We start from the raw sequence: 20,833 nt of genomic DNA, 5'->3' as shown, positions 1-20,833 counted from the left end.
ACTTGCTTTCAGAGCTCCCAGATTAAAAAGAGGGCGAAGTTACCAGGAAGTTGAGTGTCCATATCACATAAGGGTGGAGTGGGAAAGAGCTATCAGTGAAAGATGTCCCTGCCCATTGCAGGGGTTTGGACGAGATGATCTTTGAAGGTCCCTTCCAACCCAAACCATTCTATGATTCAGTTTTATACTTAGGGTAAGGAAAAGAGGTGTGAGGATGGAGACTTTCAAGGGGGAACAAAAGGAGCTGGCCTTGGAGACAGTAGTGGGCACTGTGGCAGTGTAGGGAAACCTCTACTCCCTCATCTGTGTTTATTCGTCTTTGAGCAAATTCCCCTTGGCGACACAGACGGAGCTCCCGCTCAGGCACGTGGCTGTCCAAGTATCCGGCTGCAGAGAGTGCCTGAGCCTGTCGGTTGTCCCAGAGACCGATGGGGATGCTACCTGCGTGCGGTGCGACCAGGTCAGCGACCTGCTCAGCCTGGTGGCAGAGCTGAAAGAGGAAGTGGAGAGGCTGAGGAGCATTAGGGAGTGTGAGAGGGAGATAGATTGGTGGAGCCACTCCCTGGCGGCCCTGAGGCAGGGGCAGCTGGTGGAGGCTCCACAAGCAGCAGGAGATCCCCTGTCCTCTTGCTGCCGGGCAGAAGGAGAGGACCTAAGAGATGAGGGGAAATGGAAGCAGGTCCCTCCTCGGAGAGGTCGGCGAATTCCCTCCCGGCCTCCCTCACCGTCCCAGCTGCCCTTACACAACAGGTATGGGGCTCTGGAACATGAGGGACAGGAACATGAGGACCCTGATGAAGGTCCATCCGAGGGGGTGCCTAGGGTGTGTCAACCAGCCCCACGCATCAAGACGTCCTTAGTTAAGAAAAAGAGGAGGGTGATTGTTTTAGGTGACTCCCTCCTAAGGGGTACAGAGGGCCCAATATGTCGACCAGACCCAACTCACAGGGAAGTCTGCTGCCTCCCTGGGGCCTGGGTGAAAGACATCACCAGAAAACTCCCTGGTCTGGTTCAGCCCACTGATTACTACCCGCTGTTGGTCATGCAGGTTGGCAACGATGAGGTTGCGCTAAGAAGCCCAAAGGCAGTCAAAAAGGACTTGAGAGCACTGGGGCGAATGGTCAATGGAGCGGGAGCACAGGTAGTGTTTTCGTCAATCCCTTCAGTGACGGGGAAGAACGCTGAAAGGAACAGGAAAGCACACCTGATCAACACATGGCTCAGGGGCTGGTGCCATCGTCAGAATTTTGGGTTTTTTGACCACGGGGCGGTTTACACGGCACCAGGTCTCCTCGCAAATGATGGAGTGCAACTGACGCCGAGGGGAAAAAGGATTCTTGCTCATGAGCTGGCAGGCCTCATTGAGAGGGCTTTAAACTAGAATTGGAGGGGGGAGGGGCTAAAACCGGGCTCACTAGAGTTGAACCTAGGGGTAGGTTCAACGTGCCAGAGTTGAAATCGATAGCCCGGCTCAGGTGCATCTACACCAATGCACGCAGCATGGGCACCAAACAGGAGGAGCTGGAAGCCATTGTGCAGCGCGACACCTATGACGTAGTTGCCATCACAGAAACATGGTGGGATGCTTCTCATGACTGGAGTGCTGCAATGGATGGCTATAAGCTCTTCCGAAGGGATAGAATGGGAAGGAGAGGCGGTGGGGTGGCTCTGTATGTTAGGGAGTGTTTTGATTGCATAGAAATCGAAGATTGTGAAGACCAAGTCGAGTGCTTGTGGGTAAGGATGAGGGGGAAGGCCAATGAGGCAGACATCCTGCTGGGAGTCTGTTACAGGCCACCCAACCAGGATGAAGAGACGGATGAGACATTCTATAAGCGACTGGCGGAGGTCTCGCATTCGCTGGCCCTTGTTCTTGTGGGGGACTTCAACCTACCGGACATCCGCTGGAAGTATAACACGGCAGAGAGGAAACAGTCTAGGAGGTTCCTGGAGTGTGTGGAGGATAACTTCCTGATGCAGCTGGTGAGTGAGCCCACCAGGGGAGGTGCCTTGCTGGACCTGCTGTTTACAAACAGAGAAGGACTGGTGAGAGATGTGGTGGTCGGAGGCCATCTTGGGCTTAGCGACCATGACATGATAGAATTCTCAGTTGTGAGTGAAGTAAGGAGACGACTCAGCAAAACTGCTATCATGGACTTCCGGAGGGCAGACTTTGGCCTGTTCAGGTCACTGGTTGAGAGAGTCCCTTGGGAGACAGTCCTGAAGGACAAAGGGGTCCAGGAAGGCTGGACAGTCTTCAAGAAGGAAATCTTAAAGGCGCAGGAGCAGGCGGTCCCCATGTGCCGCAAGAAGAGCTGGCGGGGAAGGCGACCGGCCTGGCTGAACAGGGAGATTTTGCTGGGACTCAGGGAAAAGAGGAGAGTTTATCATCTCTGGAAGAAGGGGCAGGCAACTCATGAAGAGTACAAAGATCTCGTTAGGTCAAGCAGGGAAAAAATTAGAAAGGCAAAAGCCCAGCTAGAGCTCAGTCTGGCCACAGTCATAAAGGATAATAAAAAATGTTTTTACAAATATATTAACAACAGAAAGAGAGGCAAGGAGAATCTCCATCCCCTACTGGATATGGCGGGGAACATTGTCTCCAAGGACGAGGACAAGGCTGAGGTACTTAATGCCTTCTTCGCCTCAGTCTTTAATAGCCACTCCAGGTATCCACAGGATATTCAGCCCCCTGAGCTGGAAGACGGGGATGGAGAGCACAATGTACTCCTCATAATCCAGGAGGAAGCAGTCAAGGACATGCTAAGCCACCTGGACACCCACAAGTCTATGGGGCCTGATGGGATCCACCCGAGAGTACTGAGAGAGCTGGCGGAGGAGCTTGCCAAGCCACTCTCCATCGTTTATCAGCAGTCCTGGTTAACAGGGGAGGTCCCAGAAGATTGGAGGCTTGCCAATGTGACGCCCGTCTACAAGAAAGGCCGGAAGGAGGATCCTGGGAACTACAGGCCTGTCAGCCTGACCTCTGTTCCAGGGAAGATTATGGAGCGGTTGGTTTTGAGAGTGCTCACAGGGCATCTGCAGAACAGCCAAAGGATCAGGCCCAGCCAGCATGGGTTCATGAAAGGCAGGTCCTGCTTGACCAACCTGATCTCCTTCTATGACCAGGTGACCCGCCTAGTGGATGAGGGAAAGGCTGTGGATGTTGTCTACCTGGACTTTAGTAAAGCCTTTGACAGCGTCTCCCACAGCATTCTCCTGGAGAAACTGGCAGCTCGTGGCTTAGACGGGTTTACTCTTCGCTGGGTGAGGAACTGGCTGGATGGCCGAGCCCAGAGAGTTGTGGTGAATGGCGTTAAATCCGGCTGGCGGCCGGTCACGAGTGGTGTTCCCCAGGGCTCGGTTCTGGGACCAGTCTTGTTCAATATCTTTATAGATGATCTGGATGAGGGAATTGAGTGCTCCCTCCGTAAGTTTGCAGATGACACCAAGCTGGGTGGGAGTGTTGATCTGCTGGAGGGTAGGAGGGCTCTGCAGAGGGATCTGGACAGGCTGGATCGATGGGCAGAGGCCAACTGTATGAGGTTTAATAAGGCCAAGTGCAGGGTCCTGCACTTTGGCCACAACAACCCCATGCAATGCTACAGGCTTGGGGAGGAGTGGCTGGAGAGCAGCCCGGCGGAAAGGGACCTGGGGGTGCTGGTTGACAGCCGGCTGAATATGAGCCGGCAGTGTGCCCAGGTGGCCAAGAAGGCCAACAGCGTCCTGGCCTGTATCAGGAATAGTGTGGCCAGCAGGAGTAGGGAAGTGATTGTGCCCCTGTACTCGGCACTGGTGAGGCCGCACCTTGAATCCTGTGTTCAGTTTTGGGCCCCTCTCTACAAGAAGGATGCTGAGGTGCTGGAGCGTGTCCAGAGAAGGGCAACGAAGCTGGTGAGGGGTCTGGAGCACAAGTCTTATGAGGAGCGGCTGAGGGAACTGGAGTTGTTTAGTCTGGAGAAGAGGAGGCTGTATCGCTCTCTACAACTGAAAGGGGGTTGTGGCGATGAGGGTGTTGGTCTCTTCTCCCAAGTAACTAGTGATAGGACAAGAGGAAATGGCCTCAAGTTGCGCCAGGGGAGGTTTAGATTGGATATTAGGAAAAATTTCTTCACTGAGAGGGTGGTCAGGCATTGGAACAGGCTGCCCAGGGAGGTGGTGGAGTCGCCATCCCTGGAAGTGTTCAAAAAACGTGTGGATGTGGCGCTTCAGGACATGGTTTAGGGGACATGGTGGTTCTGGATTAATGGTTGGACTTGATGATCTTAAAGGTCCTTTCCAACCTAGTGATTCTGTGATTCTGTGATTCTGTGAAAATATAGCTCATACATTGAGTGGAAGGATGCTCAGGTAGCACTGTTGAAGGGAGAAGAGTTGATCCATTTTTGGATTCTTGGCCTGAGAGTGATTTATGACTCCAGTATTGCTGTTTATTTTCCTCACTAGCAGATGATTGAGTGCAACTGCCAGCAACAGGATCTCTCAATCAAAATTACAGTTTGCTAAAATGAACTTCAGACAAACCAACATCAGATAAGATGATGGAAACCAAAAGCAAGGAAATGGCAAAATTCAAAGTACTTATGAACATAAGTTTTTCTATACAATTTATATATTTTTATATATATATATATACACACACGGAAGATCAGCATGATCCTTATCCAGACTGCTGTTCTGACAAGTGCGTCTGGGTCCTTATTTCCTGCTGGATTCCTGGTCATCATTTGGGTGTGTAAAACTAACAAAGACCACATATTTGAGCTAGAGAGGAGTACTGAAGAGGGGGAGCAGTACCATTTCCACTTTACAGGTGGAGAAAATTATACTTGTGGGCCTTACATCCATCTTTAAATTGCAAGGGAAAGAAGAATTTAACTTTGCTCCAGGAGCATAGAAGTGAATAGAATAGAATAGAATAGAATAGAATAGAATAGAATAGAATAGAATAGAACAGAACAGAACAGAACAGAACAGAATAGCTCAGTTGGAAGGGACCTACAACAATCATCTAGTCCAACTGCCTGACCACCACTCCCAGGTAGTCTAGGACTACCTGTAGCAAATAGAAAGAAATAAGCATCTTCAGAAGGTGAAAATAATCTTTAGAAAGGTGCCTGAGAGAGTATATGGGTTATCATGGGACAATCTGTCCTTGCTATTGAGGCTATCTGAGTAGCTCAGGCTAAAGGCCTTGCTTTTAGCTGGTTAAAATTAGGTTAAATACATCACATCTCAAACACATGTCAATGCACAAGAGGGAACTAAGACTCATAACCACAGGGTCATCCTTCCTCCCTTTCTGAGCCATTAGGAAGGGTTTAATACCTGCTGTTTAAATCCCAAACAAACCTTTTGTGTCCTACCAGCAACTCAGAGATAGCAACTCTGTAGGGAAAGTGATAGCTGTTTGCTGACAGAAAGAAGTCTTAACTTTCTTCTCACTTGAGTACTCTCCTAATCTAGGAGACATCCCTCTTCAAAAGTCTGGGTGCCTTTTGTGTGGAGCCCACACAAAAAGGGAAGAAAGAGAAGCTTAAGAGCTCAAAAGGTTTTCTCTGCTTTCCAATATCCACTCTACCTGCAATATTAGCACTGGCCCTTCCTTGAGGTGCCATTCTCTGGGGTCTCCCTTCCTCCAGTGGCCAAGTGGAACTGGTCAGGAGGGACTTCAACCCTCTTCCCTTGAGGTGTGATTCTGATCTCCAGGATATTCTTTGTTGTTGCCATCACAAGACAAAATGAGGTGCAGCTATAACGCCTAGTGCCTATTTACTGTCAGCTCTATCAAAATCCAAATCTCCGTGTCTTTCATGAACTGTAAAAAAGCTTCAGATTTGCAATTTTCTGTGAAAAGAGTGATTCACAGTTTTCTTCCATCTTCCTGTTAGAAACTGCTGTTGTAACAGTAAAATGATTTGCTGTGTTTTATAGATAAATTACTGCCTAAGTGCTAATCTTCTAGTTACCCTGGTGGGTACCCTTATTTACAAGAATTAAATGCATTTCAAGACCTTTCTTTACTTAGCTGGGGTACATAAAACCTTCCTTTTAACTCAAACATATTTTTAATTACCATCTTTAATAATTAATGGAACATATTACCAAGGGGTTCAACATTATAATTCAGCTCTCTTTGTTCTTTTTTTTACCCTTTCCTATAGAGGAGCCAGTTGAATCGTATGAACATCTCTCCTTAAAAGTTTTACATGCTTGGGAAGAAATCCCTGGAGCTGGATACAAACTGGTCCCAGAGCACATTGAGACTCGGCCTCTCTACCATAAGGATAAGCCAGGCATGGAACAGGTAGAGTAGCTCAGAGATGGTGGTGATAGTAGACACAGGAGCAGTTTTCCTTTCCTCCAGTTACTGTGGTTTCTATTTGTACCTGCAAACTTACAGAGGCAGCATCCAAATGTACCATACATAAGAGTTCGTACAGTATCAACCTAGAAATTGTCACACGTGTATACAGCCAGTAATCAAAATACACAGTAATCACACAAGGTGTGAGTGCATATTTTCACTCTTTTAAATGCTTTAGTTTATTAAGTTAATACAAACTCTGCTTTTATTTGGGCTTTGGGGGTTTTTTCCCTTTTATTACCTAGTATTTTTATATGGATTTTACCTTGAAGTTGCCAGTGATTGAGCTCAATTCCAACTTAATCAAGTTCTTGGGAGATTGACAGAATATGTGTGTGAAAAAATATATTGTATAGTAAGTTTATAGATAAAATCATAAGTTACAGGATAGTGAGCTGGTTGGTGTTTATGGAGGAATTGGTGGTTTTGGACATCAGAACTATGTTTAAAGTCTTTTAAAGTCTCTCTAAAATAGTGTTACAGAGATGTTTATCTCTTTGTTTTCAAGGGTCGTGTACAGATGTGGGTTGACATGTTTCCTAAAGATATGCCTCTGCCAGGACCCCCAGTGGACATTTCACCAAGAAAACCCAAAGGGTAATCTCCATGCTTTCCTGCCAGCACAGAGGCATAAGTCTTCAAAGACTGAGTCTTTATTAAGTGTCTGGAAAGAACTATAAAAAGATCTATCACAACAAGCTTCTGTGATCCTGAGAAGTTTTCTTAGGTTCACATGACTTCAAGTCAAAAGAAACTATCTATCTAGTTTGGTCTCCCCCATTAAACAACTAAAAGAGCTGTTGGTGATTTTTGCATCAAGGACTACCACACACCTCTTTTAGAAAGATATCGCTTTTTCATATAGAGATTGCAGGTAGCTAGAGGCAAGAGTCTCTTAATAATTCTGATGTTGTCATCCACTTGTTGAATTGAAAGAAATAATTCTGGTTTCACTACCTCTAACAGCTAGATAACATACTTGACCCTGTTGGAGATATTTAATCTGATGCAATAGTATTACACATATTGGATTTCCAACACCTGGTTCAAAGATAAGATCAAGAAACACATGAAGAAGCAACAGACAGAAGAGATACGTTAGGAATAACTGTCTCTCAAATTTCAGATGGATGCTTATGTTTCCTTACATGCAACTTTATACATACCTCTTCAAGCTAGTTGAACGTTTGTAAATGAAACACAAAAATGACTAACAGAATTCTCAGCCTATCCTGCATCAGCTTTATTCCAATATTTTAGCAAGGTTTTGCCTGAGAATTTTGTGTCTGAAACAGCATCAGGTACCATTCCTGTAGTATTTACATTTGAACAAGAAACAATGTAATAAAAACTTGTTTCTTTTCCTTTCCTTTTACAGAAGACAAGTTTTGACAAAAATAAGTCTATGTAACAATTACAATTCTTCAGACCAGAACTTTCTGTAAAGCTCCTTAACAACAAGCATTTTCCAATCCAAAAAGATTTAAAACTAACCATACACACAAACCCAAATTGTTGGTGCCATTTTTGTAGTCTGCAAAAGCAGGGAAAAATATTGTCAAACCATTAATTACGAGAAAGAAAGTAAACATGCAAACATGAGATACACCTTTAACTGAGAAATGCATATTTGCTGCAGCAAAACAGGTTTTCACTTTGTGAAAACATTTCTTGTTGACAATCTTTGCCTGAACAAGGATCTGACAGAGTATTGCGGATGAAAGTTTCTTTGGCTAGTGCAGAAGCTTCGTTTTCATGGTCAACATCTCCTTAAGAGCACCATGATATAAGGTATGTGGTAAGATCTGGGACAAACTGTTTCACACTTGAGGTTGAGGCTATTTCCAAGCACACACGTGTCATATCAGAAAAAATCACAGAATCATAGAATCTTTGCATTGGAAGGGGCCTTTATAGGTCATTTAGTCCAACCACCCTGCAGTGAGCAGGGACATCTTCAACTAGATCAGGTTGCTCAGAGCCCCGTCCAACCTGACCTGAAATGTTTCCAGGGATGGGGCATCTATCACCACTCTGGGCAACCTGTGCCAGTGTTTCACCACCCTCATCATAAAAAAAAAATTCTTCCTTATCTGTAGTTTAAATCCACGCTTCTTTAGTTTAAAATCATTGCACCTTGTCCTGTCACCACAGGCCCTGCTAGAAAGTCTGTCCCCATCTTTCTTACAGGCCCCCTTTAAGTACTGGAATGCTACAATAAGGTCTCCCAGCAGCCTTCTCTTCTCCAGGCTGAACACCCCCAACTCTCTCAGCCTGTCCTCACAGGAGAGGTGTTCCATCCCTTGGATCATTTTTGTGGCCACCTCTGGACCCATTCCAACAGGTCCAGGTCTCTCCTGTGCGAAGGGCTCCAGGGCTGGATACTGACCACAGAGTAAAGAGGCAGAATCCCCTCCCTCAACCTGCTGGCCACGCTGCTTTGGATGCAGCCCAGGATATGCTTGGCCTTCTGGGCTGCGAGTGTCCATTGCTGGCTCATGTCCAGGGTTTCATCCACCAGGACCCCCATGTCCTTCTTGGCAGGGCTGCTCTCAATCCCTTCATCCCCCAGCCTGTACTGATACTGGCGGTTGCCCCAACCCAGGTGCAGGACCCTGCACTTGGCCTTGATGAACCTCATGAGGTTCACATGGGCCCATTCCTTGAGCTTGTCCAGGTCCCTCTGGATGACATTCCATCCCTCAGGTGTGTCAACAGCACCACTCAGCTTGGTGTCATCTGCAAACTTGCTGAGCATGCACTTGATCCCAGTGTCTATGTCACTGATGAAGATATTAAAGAGTACTGGTCCCAATACAGACACCTGAGGGACACCACTCGACACCCATCTCCCTCTGGACGTTGAGCTGTTGACTACTACCCTCTGGGTGTGAAGATCCAAGCAATTCCTCATCCACCAAACAGTCCACTCATCAAATCCATCTCTCTCCAATGTAGAGAAAAGGATGTTGTGGGGAACAGTGTCAGAAGCCAGCTCTGTTCTGCTCCCTTGTTCCCTGAGGGTAGTTTCCAAGGGGGTCCAATTGACTAACTCCCTGAAGAGCTGGAAGTTTGCTTTCCTAAAATTCAAGGTCCTGACTTTACTCTTCCTGTGGCCTATATCCCTCAGGGCTGCAAACTCCACAAATCATATACTGGGTGTTCTCATAGTTTTTTTTGATTTATTTTGCAGTTCATACAATGACTCAAGGCATACCTAAATTTTTTTTAGTATCAATTTTTTATGTCACCTGCAACATCTGTGTTACAGTTCAAGCCTGTAGAACTTTGAATGGCCACCATAAATATCTGTCTATAGGGAGTCAAACGGATGGGAAAGCTTTGATACCTTTTACTCTTGATTCTAAAGATGATTGCATCTGCTTAAATGAAAATATCTCTAAACAGTGCATTTCTTCCCTTTTAATTCACTGGATTGCACCAAATACAATGTTTTTAGGCATTTCTTCTGAAAAGCACGTGCCAGGGAGCTCTGTTTTTTATTAGCAAGCTGCTCACTGTTTTGGAGACCGCTCTGATGATGTTGTTCAGATCAACTTTGCTTTGTTTCACTGCAGCATTTTTGTGAAAAGAATTGAAAAGGAACAGGCCCATAAAAATCAAGTAATTTTCCATCCCTCTGAAGCTGGCAGTGAGCCCGCTGTCGTCCGGCATGCTCCAAGAGACCCACCATCCCCACCCTGTCACCAGACTCTTGTAAACAGAAGAGGCCTGAGGCTGTTGCTATTTTAAGAGTTTTGCACAAATACAACATTTCTCGCTTTATAAAAACATGCTTTGATAGAGGTTTACATTAATGTCTAACCCGATCTTGAGAATACACAGGCCTACTTTCTTTTCTTTTTCAGCTATGAACTGAGAGTAATAATCTGGAATACAGAGGATGTAATTCTAGAAGATGAAAATATCTTTACGGGGCAAAAATCAAGTGATATCTATGTAAAAGGGTAAGTTCTTCAGCACTTGTCTTCAAAAGAACAGGTAATATTTCATTCAACAATCAGATGAAAAAAAATATGTTGTGAGAATATCAGATAAGCTATTACTGTGATCTTGGCACTTTGCTCTAAATGTCTGCCCAAATTATTCATCTACACCGGATGCTGCTTCTTTTTTTTTTACCATTTTAAAATCAAGTAACTGTAAAATGACACTAGTTGTTACTGCCCGCTCAGGCAGGGATGACACAAGAAGAGGACCAAGTCCACAGTTTAGCAGACAGACATCAAACACTTACAGAACTTGAACTGTGAGAGCTTACACAGATGCAAAGAGGTTTGACATAATCGGAGAAAACGAAAGAAACAAGAAAGCAGGTGTTTGCCAGGGTATTTCTATTGGAAATATTTTCCAGCCTCCTGTGGGGAGCATGTGTGGGTGAATGACCATGGCCATGCTGGGGAGAACATCACGTGGGTTCTTTCTACTCTCCATCTCATTCCTGCTACCGGCAAAATGTCTGTCACAGCTTAACAGATGTTACTGGGGTAATCAGTAAACTACATCACACAGATAAAATGAAAAGAGAGAGCACAAAAGGGGAGCTTGACACTCAAACCGGTTCTTTCCTGAGATTGTAGCAGGTTACTTCTTAAAATTACTTGCCTGGTTTGGAGTACTGCCTTGTACTTTCTGCTTCTGAGCAGGATTTGAATGCAGGTGCCAGAAAGGGTTTGGGGGGAAATTATGGCATAATTGGCAGTAGGAAGCATTGGAAATCTCAGGTATGAGACTGATCTTAGATTTCTTGCTCTATTTCAACTACTAGAGACTGAGATTAATATGCCGATATGAATCATGTCATTATGGAGTCCTGGAAAAATCTGAATTTGTAGAGCACTAGGCATATGGAAAAATGAGTTTCCCTAAAAATCTGTTGCAGTATTGACAATGACCAAATGCAAAACGATGGAGGAGGGAGCACTGGGACTGATGGAGCAGGGAAGGGAGGAAGTTTCCCACTTTGCAGGTTCTGAAAATCATGTGAACATACTAAGAAATCTAAAGTAAGCATAAGGACAGGGCAGTCTGGCAGCAGCTCTTCTGTGTGAGGTATATCTACATGCATTTTACCAGGGAAACTTGCGTTAGCTCTGACCAAGCTGTGTGGGGCACCAGGACTGGTACCACTCTCTGGAGGGTGTGATACTAGCCCAGGTGAAGCATGCACTAATACAACCACATGGACCCCAGCGTGCAGCAAGTGTGGTTATTGCACACACTGGCTGAGCAAACCTTCCCTTGCAGTTCCCCGAGAGGAGCTACTCTGAAATCACTGGTGTTCACACTGATATATCCAACTTAGCAATAAACCGATGTGTTCAGAGTAGTAGCAGGGTAGCTCTGAGAGCGCAAAATTCAGCGCAGGCTAGAAATTGAGGAAATAGATCGGCAGCCAGCCTTCGCGCTGAGCTGTGTGATAACATGAGGACATCACTATCAATGCCAGAGCGGTCTGACAGGGAAAGCCAGAGGTGGATTTTTGCTTCTGTGCCTTAATGATAAAGACACAAATCTCATTATGTTCAGGGAGTGCATGTGGCACTGAATCTGTCACCAGGCATGGATTTGCACTGGGGGCAGTGCTGTGCTTGGGCTTGTTACTGGTTTTCTCTGTTTCTTTTTGAAATAGTGGAGCTGGCAGGGGAAAGGCCAATCTTTGGATGCAGTGCAAAAATGTTAATCTTTACTCCAGCTCTGATAAATCATCTTCAGAAGTAAAACATACCTTGCTGGATCATTACTTCCATGGAGCTCTTCAGAAGAGAAGATTGTGTTTAGGAAGGCGTTGTCCTTTTGTACCATAGCAATACACATCAAATGTTGTGCACACTGTACCAGAAACCAAGACGAAATCACAAGAGAAACCAGAGAGACTTCTCCTGCCATACTTATGCTGTGTTTATACCCTCAAACCACAACTGCAAACAATTTAGACCCCAAAACTGAGCACTTAGGTCAGTCTTGGGACATTGACACAGAATTTATTAGTATGGCACAACAGGAATATGGGATGATTAGTAGTGGATAAACGACTGATGCTCTCTTTGGCTTTCCCAAACAAGACAGATGTCTTGGCCAATAGTAAATGGCCAACTGGTATTTTGGAATCTGATCTAAATAAGAATCACCTTCTCACTCTCAATTTTTGATCATCACTGGCCATTGCTGCAGCCTGTGCCATGGCTGGGAAGTAGCTGAGAACCCCGAGCCAGGGCTGTCACTGCGTGTCGCAGTGCTGAACAGTGTGTTACCTGCTAAGGATTAGGGAGGAATTAGCAAATGATCATGCCTGTAACCAAATAACGAAAACTGCAACACCAGCTCCCCTGGTGACAGCAGTGTATTCCACTATGTGTTTGCCACAGATGGATAAAGGGCCTGGAAGAGGACAAGCAGGAGACAGACGTACATTACAACTCCTTGACAGGAGAGGGCAACTTCAACTGGCGCTTTGTGTTCCCATTCCACTATCTCCCAGCAGAAAAACAAATGGTGGTTAGTAAAAGAGAAAACATATTTTCCTTGGAAAAGACAGAGCGCAAAATACCCGCTGAGCTGGTGCTTCAGGTGTGGGACTTTGAAAGACTGTCTTCAGATGATTTCTTGGGTAAGTATGCAATGGATCTGCCTGAACTTCACCCGAGGTCTCACCAGACCTGTATTTTGTAGAGGTATGTACAAAGCAGTGCCTGAGACCCAACTTCTGCTTGTCTTTCTCTGAAGCACCACATTGCAAACTTACACATTTCTTGGAGAGGAAATAATTAGGAACTCATCTGAGATGATGTCAGGACAATATAAATGAATGACTGACTGTACAGAGAGATGTCCAGCTCTGAATTTTGGGCCCAAGCTACTGCATTGTTCCATGTATCTACCTGGAAGCTGCTGTTTGAATGCCTTCATGTCTACCTGGTCTCTGAGTGTTGTCACATTACTTCTCCCTCCAGGCACCCTTGAACTGAAGCTGAATGGATTCCCTCGAGCAGCAAAGACAGCCAAGAGCTGTGACCTAAGCATGGTTGTGGCAGCAAGCGAAGAAAACAAGATCTCCATATTTCAGCAGAAGCGTGTCAGAGGCTGGTGGCCTTTCATCAAGGCTGGGGAGCTCACGGTAGGCAGCTCACTACAGATAAACAGTTTTTCTCTGGGGCTGACATGCTCTGCTGAGATCCTGAGACAGTCAGATGCTAATTTTGGATATGGCATCTGAAGAACAACCACCACTGGCAATCCACAGGAATCCTCCAAATGCTTCAGTGATCCCCCATATACTTGTTTCAGATAATCCCAGGCAACCAGAGCACTTTGTACTTTTTCGTTGCTTTCTTCCACTGTTCATCTCCCAGAACACTGGATGGATAGAGTGGAAAATCAGGTGTTTCCAGCCACCTTTACGTCAGCTGAGGAAATCCTGGGAGGAATCTCATCTGCTTATTTATTTCTCATTTCTGCCAAGATGAATGAACAGATTTTGGACTCTACCTTTATTCTTGTTAGTGACACATCTCGAGCAGAAAGAGCACAGTCCCCTCTTCCTTTTGAAGTGTGCTTACTAAACTAATATTTTCTTGGTTTAGTGGCAGGATACAATAGGTATAAAGGAATGCAAAGGACAATGACACCTTCCCCCAAACTCTACAGGACTTGTTATGTTAGAAGTATCCTCATAAAAAGAATATAAGGGCTGCCACACAATTTTTCATTTACCCAAAGCTTCTAGTGTAACAAGGCTTGCAGCAGGGTGTAAATCTCACTCAGTGTGTACCTAGCCATTTATCTCAGGGTTTTCTGCTGCAGCTTCTCTTCATAATGTTGTAGTGCTTTCTGCGTATAATGTGGAGCTACACCAAAATTCTCAGCGTTTAACACAAATTCTCCATTGTCCCTCTTTTAAAGGCTCCTTTGTCTCAGGATCTCAGCAGCCATAGGGATCCTCAGTGTAAATGAAAGACAGCTCTTGCTCCTCTGTTTCCCAGGTGGAGTGCATGTACCTAGGCATGAAATACATCTCCATAGTTAACTCTGCACATGGTCTTTGGGTCATATATACAGGAAACAGAGCATGAAGCAGAGCTTTGTGAGCTAGTGAAGGAAAACCCAAGCTGATGTGCTCACATGGCCACGGAGCTCTTCAGGAGCTTGGACCTGAACCTGGGCATCCCTGCAGCCCAGTTCTGGGTTGAGTGTGGTTGGAGTCTTTCTGGGCCTATCCAGATCTGTGTGGGGACACAGACCAAGAGCTACAAGCTACCTTTTTATAGTATATCCCTCTACAAATTCACCTGCTTTGTCCCTTTTTTAGGGGATCGCCCTCCCTCTCTAGACTTCCATTTACTCTCCAAGGGTTTTCCCAAACCTCACTCTTCCTTCATATTTCTGTCCCTTCCAGCAAGAATGCTGTAGTAAAAAGTGCCATCTTCAAGTTCATTGCCTTCTTCAGATTGAAGGTGACTGTGTACTTTCCATGGGTTTAGTGGATGGAAACCCCTGTTTTACCTCCATTTTCTCAACTCTCGTACAATTGATTCTCTTTCTCCCAGTCCACATTCATTTCCACGCTGATCCCTTTTATCTGCATCCTTCTTTCAGCCCAGTTTTTTTTTTTCCTGAGTGGTCAAGCATTGGAACAGGCTGCCTAGGGAGGTGGTGGAGTCACCATCACTGGAAATGTTCAAAAAACATGTGGACATGGCACTTCAGGACATGATTTAGTGGGCATGGTGGTGGTCAGTTGATGGTTGGACTTGATGATCTTAAAGGTCTTTTCCAACCTTAATGATTCTGTGTGATTCTGTGATGAATCCCAGACACTGGCCATAGATTAACACTTTAACTTTTGATATCAACAAAGTTACGGGGTAGGAAAATAACAAATACATGAAAAGCCAGTTGTCTCTTTTTCATCCATCACAGATTTTATGAAGTTGAATGGATTTACCCATTCTTAAATGTTACTAGAATCTTTACATCTCTGAAATATTTTTTTTTTTCCTTTGGCCTAGTTAAATCTATAGTTGAGATAGTACTGAAGAATGGACCTGGATGAACAGGGAAATGAGAGAACATCTCTGTAACATAACACATACAGAATTATCAACAGATTTGTTGCTGTGAGGGCAAGGGGAAAACAAAGATTTAATCCATATTTAGGAAGCTCTAACTTCCATAGCAGAAGTTACAGTTGATACAAAGAGTCTAAATAACTCAGATGATATGTTTCTATTGCAAGGCATAACAGGCATGATCTTTCACAAGTGCTAATATTTTATGGGTCACTCAACAAGTTTTAATGGCTTGTCGCAATGAAAACAAGCAGTAAACCAGCAGTTATATTCCCTTATGACTTTTCTGAATTCTAGAAATTATTGGTAAGTTGGTGCTGAACAAAGTTGTCCTTCTGCCACAGCCCTGTGTATCACCTTCTGGCCATCCATCAAGAAAATTGACTCTGAATCCACCTGCCAAACCACTATTCTTTTAGCCTGAACAGAGCTCTAGGACTGCATGATATTTTCTGCACACAGATCTCATTTCTAGTCATCTTCCTTTTGTGAGCTGAGACCCAACAGCTCAACTGCTCCAGCACTTGTGACAGGCTGAATTTTCCCCATTGGTGGACTACACCTCGTCCACATCAGCAACACAGCTTCCAGCTCTGCCATGCAGCTCTGATGGAATGTGTGGCAGATAGAAGATGGGCCTTCTCAGATGAATTACATTATAATTTAGGAAGCAGAAAATATATTTATGGGTCAGGAAGAAAACATCCTACCAGTCTTTCCTCATGGTCCTTGAGCATAAATCAGGAATTTGGTGTCTGGGTTTTCCTTTGTGCTTTCTCTTTAACTGCAAAGGCTTTATCTTGTTTTCTTTAATCAATATTCTTCACCCTCAGCTGGTTCCATAATTTCTCCACAAGCCAAATCCTCCTGTGATTTAATGACAATAACCCAGGATTGGATGCTTATGTATTATCTCTCTGATCCAGGGCAAGGTGGAAGCTGAATTTCACTTAGTCACAGCAGAAGCAGCTGAGAAGAATCCGGTAGGCAAAGCTCGAAAGGAGCCTGAGCCTTTGGAAAAACCCAAGTGAGTAGGAAAACACTCATTAAACCAGCTGGGGCGTTCAGCGGGAGACAAGGAAGAGCATATCTCCTTGCTCCTCTCCTGGCTTTTCCCCTCTTTCCTGCTGTAACCTTGAGCAAACCATTTGTCCAACTTGTGCATCACCTGGCTGCCAGCACTCGTAGCTGGCAGCATCACCCAGGTTAGCTGAAATGCCTTCCTCTGGAAGCCCAAATGAATTGCATTGCTGCAGGTTTGTCCTCAGCTAGAGTTCAAACATGAGCTCATTCCATGGCTGACCTGGCACGTGATAACCTCTTAAACCATCATAATTTATGCATACACCCAAGACCTCAGTTTGGTCTTCTGTAAAGATAAGAAGGATTATACTTATTATATTAAGAGGGTAACTATAAGCCATTAATGTTTAAGTGCTTTAAAACGACTGTATGAAAGATTTCCTATGCCCATTTTTTTTTTTTTTAATATATGACTGTTAGGAGACAGAGTATCAGTATTAGGAAACAATTTTGGATATTAGGAAAAACTTCTTCACCAAAAGGGTTGTCAAGCATTGGAACAGGTTGCCCAAGGAAGCAGTTGAGTCACCATCCCTGGAGGTATTTAAAAGATGTGTTGATGTGGTGCTTAGGGACGTGGTTTAGTGGTGGACTTGGCAGTGTTAGGTTTACCGTTGGACTCCATGACCTTAAGGGTCTTTTCGAACTTAAATGATTCTGTGATTCTATGATTCTACAAATTATCTGCACATATTTAAAGGTGTTCTAGTTGCTACATATCAGTGGAAAACTGACCTCTGCATCCATCTAGTTATTTTTGCATAAATTAATCACTTGCAGATAAAGGCACATAAAACATTAACATCAGGTCATACAGGAATGATACAACTTTAATAAATCTATCTCTAATTGTTTTTGTATTTCATAATCAAAGAATGAAGATGCTTATTTTTCATCATGATGCTTTTTAATCAGGACATTCTAAGTGGCTTAACAAAGGCAGATGATCTAGAAGGAGCGTTTTATATTTCAGTACTTTTGTCACATTAAAAACGTATTATCAGCTGAGAATTTTGCATTCAGAAAAAATGTACTTCTATTTTGTCTCAAGTACTTTATTCTACTAAAGTAATGAGCTAGATTTTTTAAAAAAGAGAGAGACATTGATATTATATTTCCTGCTACAAAAACTTACAAAAATCAATTGCTGTTTATAATGGTAAACATGGCATATTCTTTTTAATTTTGTTGATTTGATATATATCTCAGGGCAAACATTAAACAGGAGAAAACAGCATAACGGTGAAATTGCCAATACCCATACAAAGGGTATTAGATTTATGTAATTTCCTGCTGGCCAAAGCACCATGAAGTTATCCATCTCTTCATCTCTGCTGATCAAGAAAGGATGCTTTTCTGGATGCACTCTATTATAACCAATACACTGCTATATCTGGTACTGAGTTCTATTGCCTATGTTGCAAAGAAAACAAATTAAATGAGCAACAGTCTGGCTTTTTTCCCCTGTTTTTAAAGGTTATGAAAAGCTCTTAAGTAGTTGGAACATGCAGACTAATGGTTTTGTTACTCAAGTCTGTGATTCAGTAAGTTTTACTCTTTAGAGTATCCATTTTTTAATAATTCCTTTTAACCTGGAAGGATTATTTGTTGATCTGTTTCTGAGTCATTTCCACTTCAGTATAAAACACATTCTTTAATTAGAAGATATTCAGTTGGCCTTTTAGATTTACAGACTTTCTGTCGCATTGGCATTCACTTCCATCCACATGCTGAATGCTGAATTCTCCAGATGACTAAGACATCGCTTAAATTTCTTAAAGGGCTTTCTACAGGGAGACACATCCGTTGCTTTTTGTGACCCTCAGTCTTAATTTCATTCTGCTTGTGACTGTATCATCTGCACAGTTATATTTGATATGTATATTACAGTGATATTGGATAAGAAAGAGAACCTGCACCCAATTTTGCTGGTGTTAATGTCCCACACCACCGTACTCTGCTGGTCGTGCCACCATACACAGACGACGAATGTTGCCTCAGTTTATAGCAGGGGTGGGGCTGTTGACGTCAGAGGCATAGAGCTGGGTGGCATGCCAGAGGAGAGACCACACCAACACTTTTCTTAAGGAGAACATAGTTTTCCTCTCTCTGTGCAGCCAGCTTTGTCATACAGTGTGAAGAAACTCCTAGTTACGGAGAGAGTATGACATGGGGCAACACCTGGAAAAGAGTTAGGACTGTGAAGTGCAGGTAGGCGCCACCAGGAGAAGGTGGCTCTTCTTCCCTTTATGTACCCAGGCAAACAACCTAGATTTTTGTGTTCATCTCCTTTCCTGTTTTCAGGAGGCCTGCTTTCAAACTCCTTCTGAAAATATGCCATTTGGGCCTGTAAGCCAGGCCTGAGCTGGCTTGGCCTGTTGTGGCACCATGACTATCACTGAGCAGTTAGATTTTTTGTAGTGGGTCATTCCTCCTTTTGCAATGCTAAATTCCACATAGTGATTAGAAAGCTTTTGTACTCAAGATGTCTGCATTTCTTCTTTAGGATTTATCACAATCTTGTCTGTAATTTTGAACTCCACATCTTGTCTTAAATTGGAGTAGTTATGAAGTGTGAACTGGAATTTCATTCTCAGTGGTGTGTGGAGCTTAGGCTTGGGGATGGATGGAAGAAGAATGACCCCATTGTACATGAAACTCATGGAAGTTCCCTCGAAACTCTTTAGTCAGTTGCCAGGAGTTAAAGGTCCTTTTTAGACTCAAGTATGTATTTTGCACTGTATTTGGAAAGTATTTGGAAAGTATTTGGAAATAGCTGGATCTACCTTTACAAAAGTTTTTCTCTTTTTCTTTCTTCCCGTTTAGCCGACCAGACACATCCTTCTCTTGGTTTGTAAATCCTTTCAAGTGTTTGTATCACCTGATCTGGAGAAATTACAAGAAGTACATCATCATCGGCATAATTCTACTTATTCTCATTGTCTTCTTGGTGCTCTTCATCTACACGCTGCCAGGTGCGATCAGTCATAGGATAGTTGTAGGATGAACATAGGTTATGGCTCTCATTGTAACCAATCATATACTCAGTTAAAAATAAAAGTCAGGCATCCAGAATTAATGAATCTGAATGAATCTGAAACACTTCTCATTCCTTTTAAGAAGAAAACATAACTATTTGTATGAGAAACTGGAGTTCTCTTACAGTATTTTAACATCTTACTTCTTTGTCTTCTCATTCAGATCCAGCCTTAATGTACCTTATCACTTACATACTGCTGCAGCTTTAGTGATAAGGGTGGTTTGATTCTGCAATTAAAACTGAGTGTGAAAGTAGATTCCTTAATGCTATGCAGAAACTGAGTTGTCAGTCAAGTATTTATTATTACAGACAAGTGATTAAATACTAAGAGCAAAATCTGTACACAGAGATGAAAGTATAGTTCAGTCTTTGCATATTATTTGAACTGTTTTCCAATGACCTATAATGGCACAATTATTTTGAAATAAAAAGTTTTTTTTAAAAAAAATTAAGGTTAAATATTCTCATTTGTGTCATGTGCAGAATTCATCCTGTGCCTCTCAGTAGGAGCTCTGTGCTCCATAAAGGCGTCTCACACACTTATAAATGAGGTGTCAGTGACAGGGGGAGGTGGAAGCAGAGACAGAAAGAACTTTTTTCAGCTGCAGTTTGAAAGTACTGGAGGTCGCTGGAGGAGAGGGATCAGGAAGATGAAGACTCAGCTACAGGCACTGCAGTAGCAAATGATCCCTGTAAAGGATAGGGAACAGAGAGAATCCTGCTGCTTGATGAGCAGAGGGAAAGAGGAGTGGAGAAGAGAAAAGCTGCAGAGTGGAACAAATCATGGAGGATTAAAGAGCACAAGGAATAAAACCTTACACAGTTGTTAGTGTGAAAATCCTCATCCTACTTAAGAACACAGAAAATGCTTCAGCCTGTGCCATGCACAAGGCAAGACTTCATAACTTAATGACCCCACTTGGCCTTAAAATGACTATGAATTTGAAGTAGCTATAGAAATCCCCTCTAGTCTCATCCATGGTTAGATAAAGGTGACCTTTGAGAAAATGCTTTCCATCATGCTCCGCTCATAAAAAGTGTGAGCACCCTTTACAAATTTTAAAGTATCAATAGGCAAGAAAAAGAAATCCTAGAAATGCTGATAATTCTGCCAATCTCAAGGTGTGGGAATAGAAATGTAGGCATCTGCATAATTCTCAGAGGACAATTCTGTGGGAAGCTTGTGTGGTACTGCTTGTACCTCGCCTGCTACGGTTGTGCAATGAGCATCTGTGTTCCTCTCTGGCCTACAAC

At 43.7% G+C, this 20,833-nt stretch overlaps 1 protein-coding gene across 1 annotated transcript in view; it reads left to right on the top strand.

Annotated features, from left to right (window-relative positions):
- The window catches only part of FER1L6 (fer-1 like family member 6), a gene marked incomplete at both ends in the record, with an annotated part of 90,156 nt that extends 70,610 nt beyond the window's left edge, over positions 1-19,546 (top strand). The window contains 7 exons of the mRNA XM_081996879.1: positions 6,165-6,307; positions 6,876-6,964; positions 10,237-10,335; positions 12,757-12,998; positions 13,342-13,505; positions 16,383-16,483; positions 19,366-19,546. Coding sequence (XP_081853005.1) covers positions 6,165-6,307; positions 6,876-6,964; positions 10,237-10,335; positions 12,757-12,998; positions 13,342-13,505; positions 16,383-16,483; positions 19,366-19,546 — 1,019 coding nt within the window. The remainder of the gene's footprint in view (positions 1-6,164; positions 6,308-6,875; positions 6,965-10,236; positions 10,336-12,756; positions 12,999-13,341; positions 13,506-16,382; positions 16,484-19,365) is intronic.
- Between the last annotated feature and the right edge of the window lie 1,287 nt (positions 19,547-20,833).

Source organism: Phaethon aethereus (genome assembly GCF_964289735.1).
Source record: "Phaethon aethereus genome assembly, chromosome: 2".
Classification (NCBI taxonomy): Eukaryota; Metazoa; Chordata; class Aves; order Phaethontiformes; family Phaethontidae; genus Phaethon; species Phaethon aethereus.
Note: the sequence above shows the minus strand (reverse complement) of the source record. Positions and strands in the feature narration are given on the sequence as shown.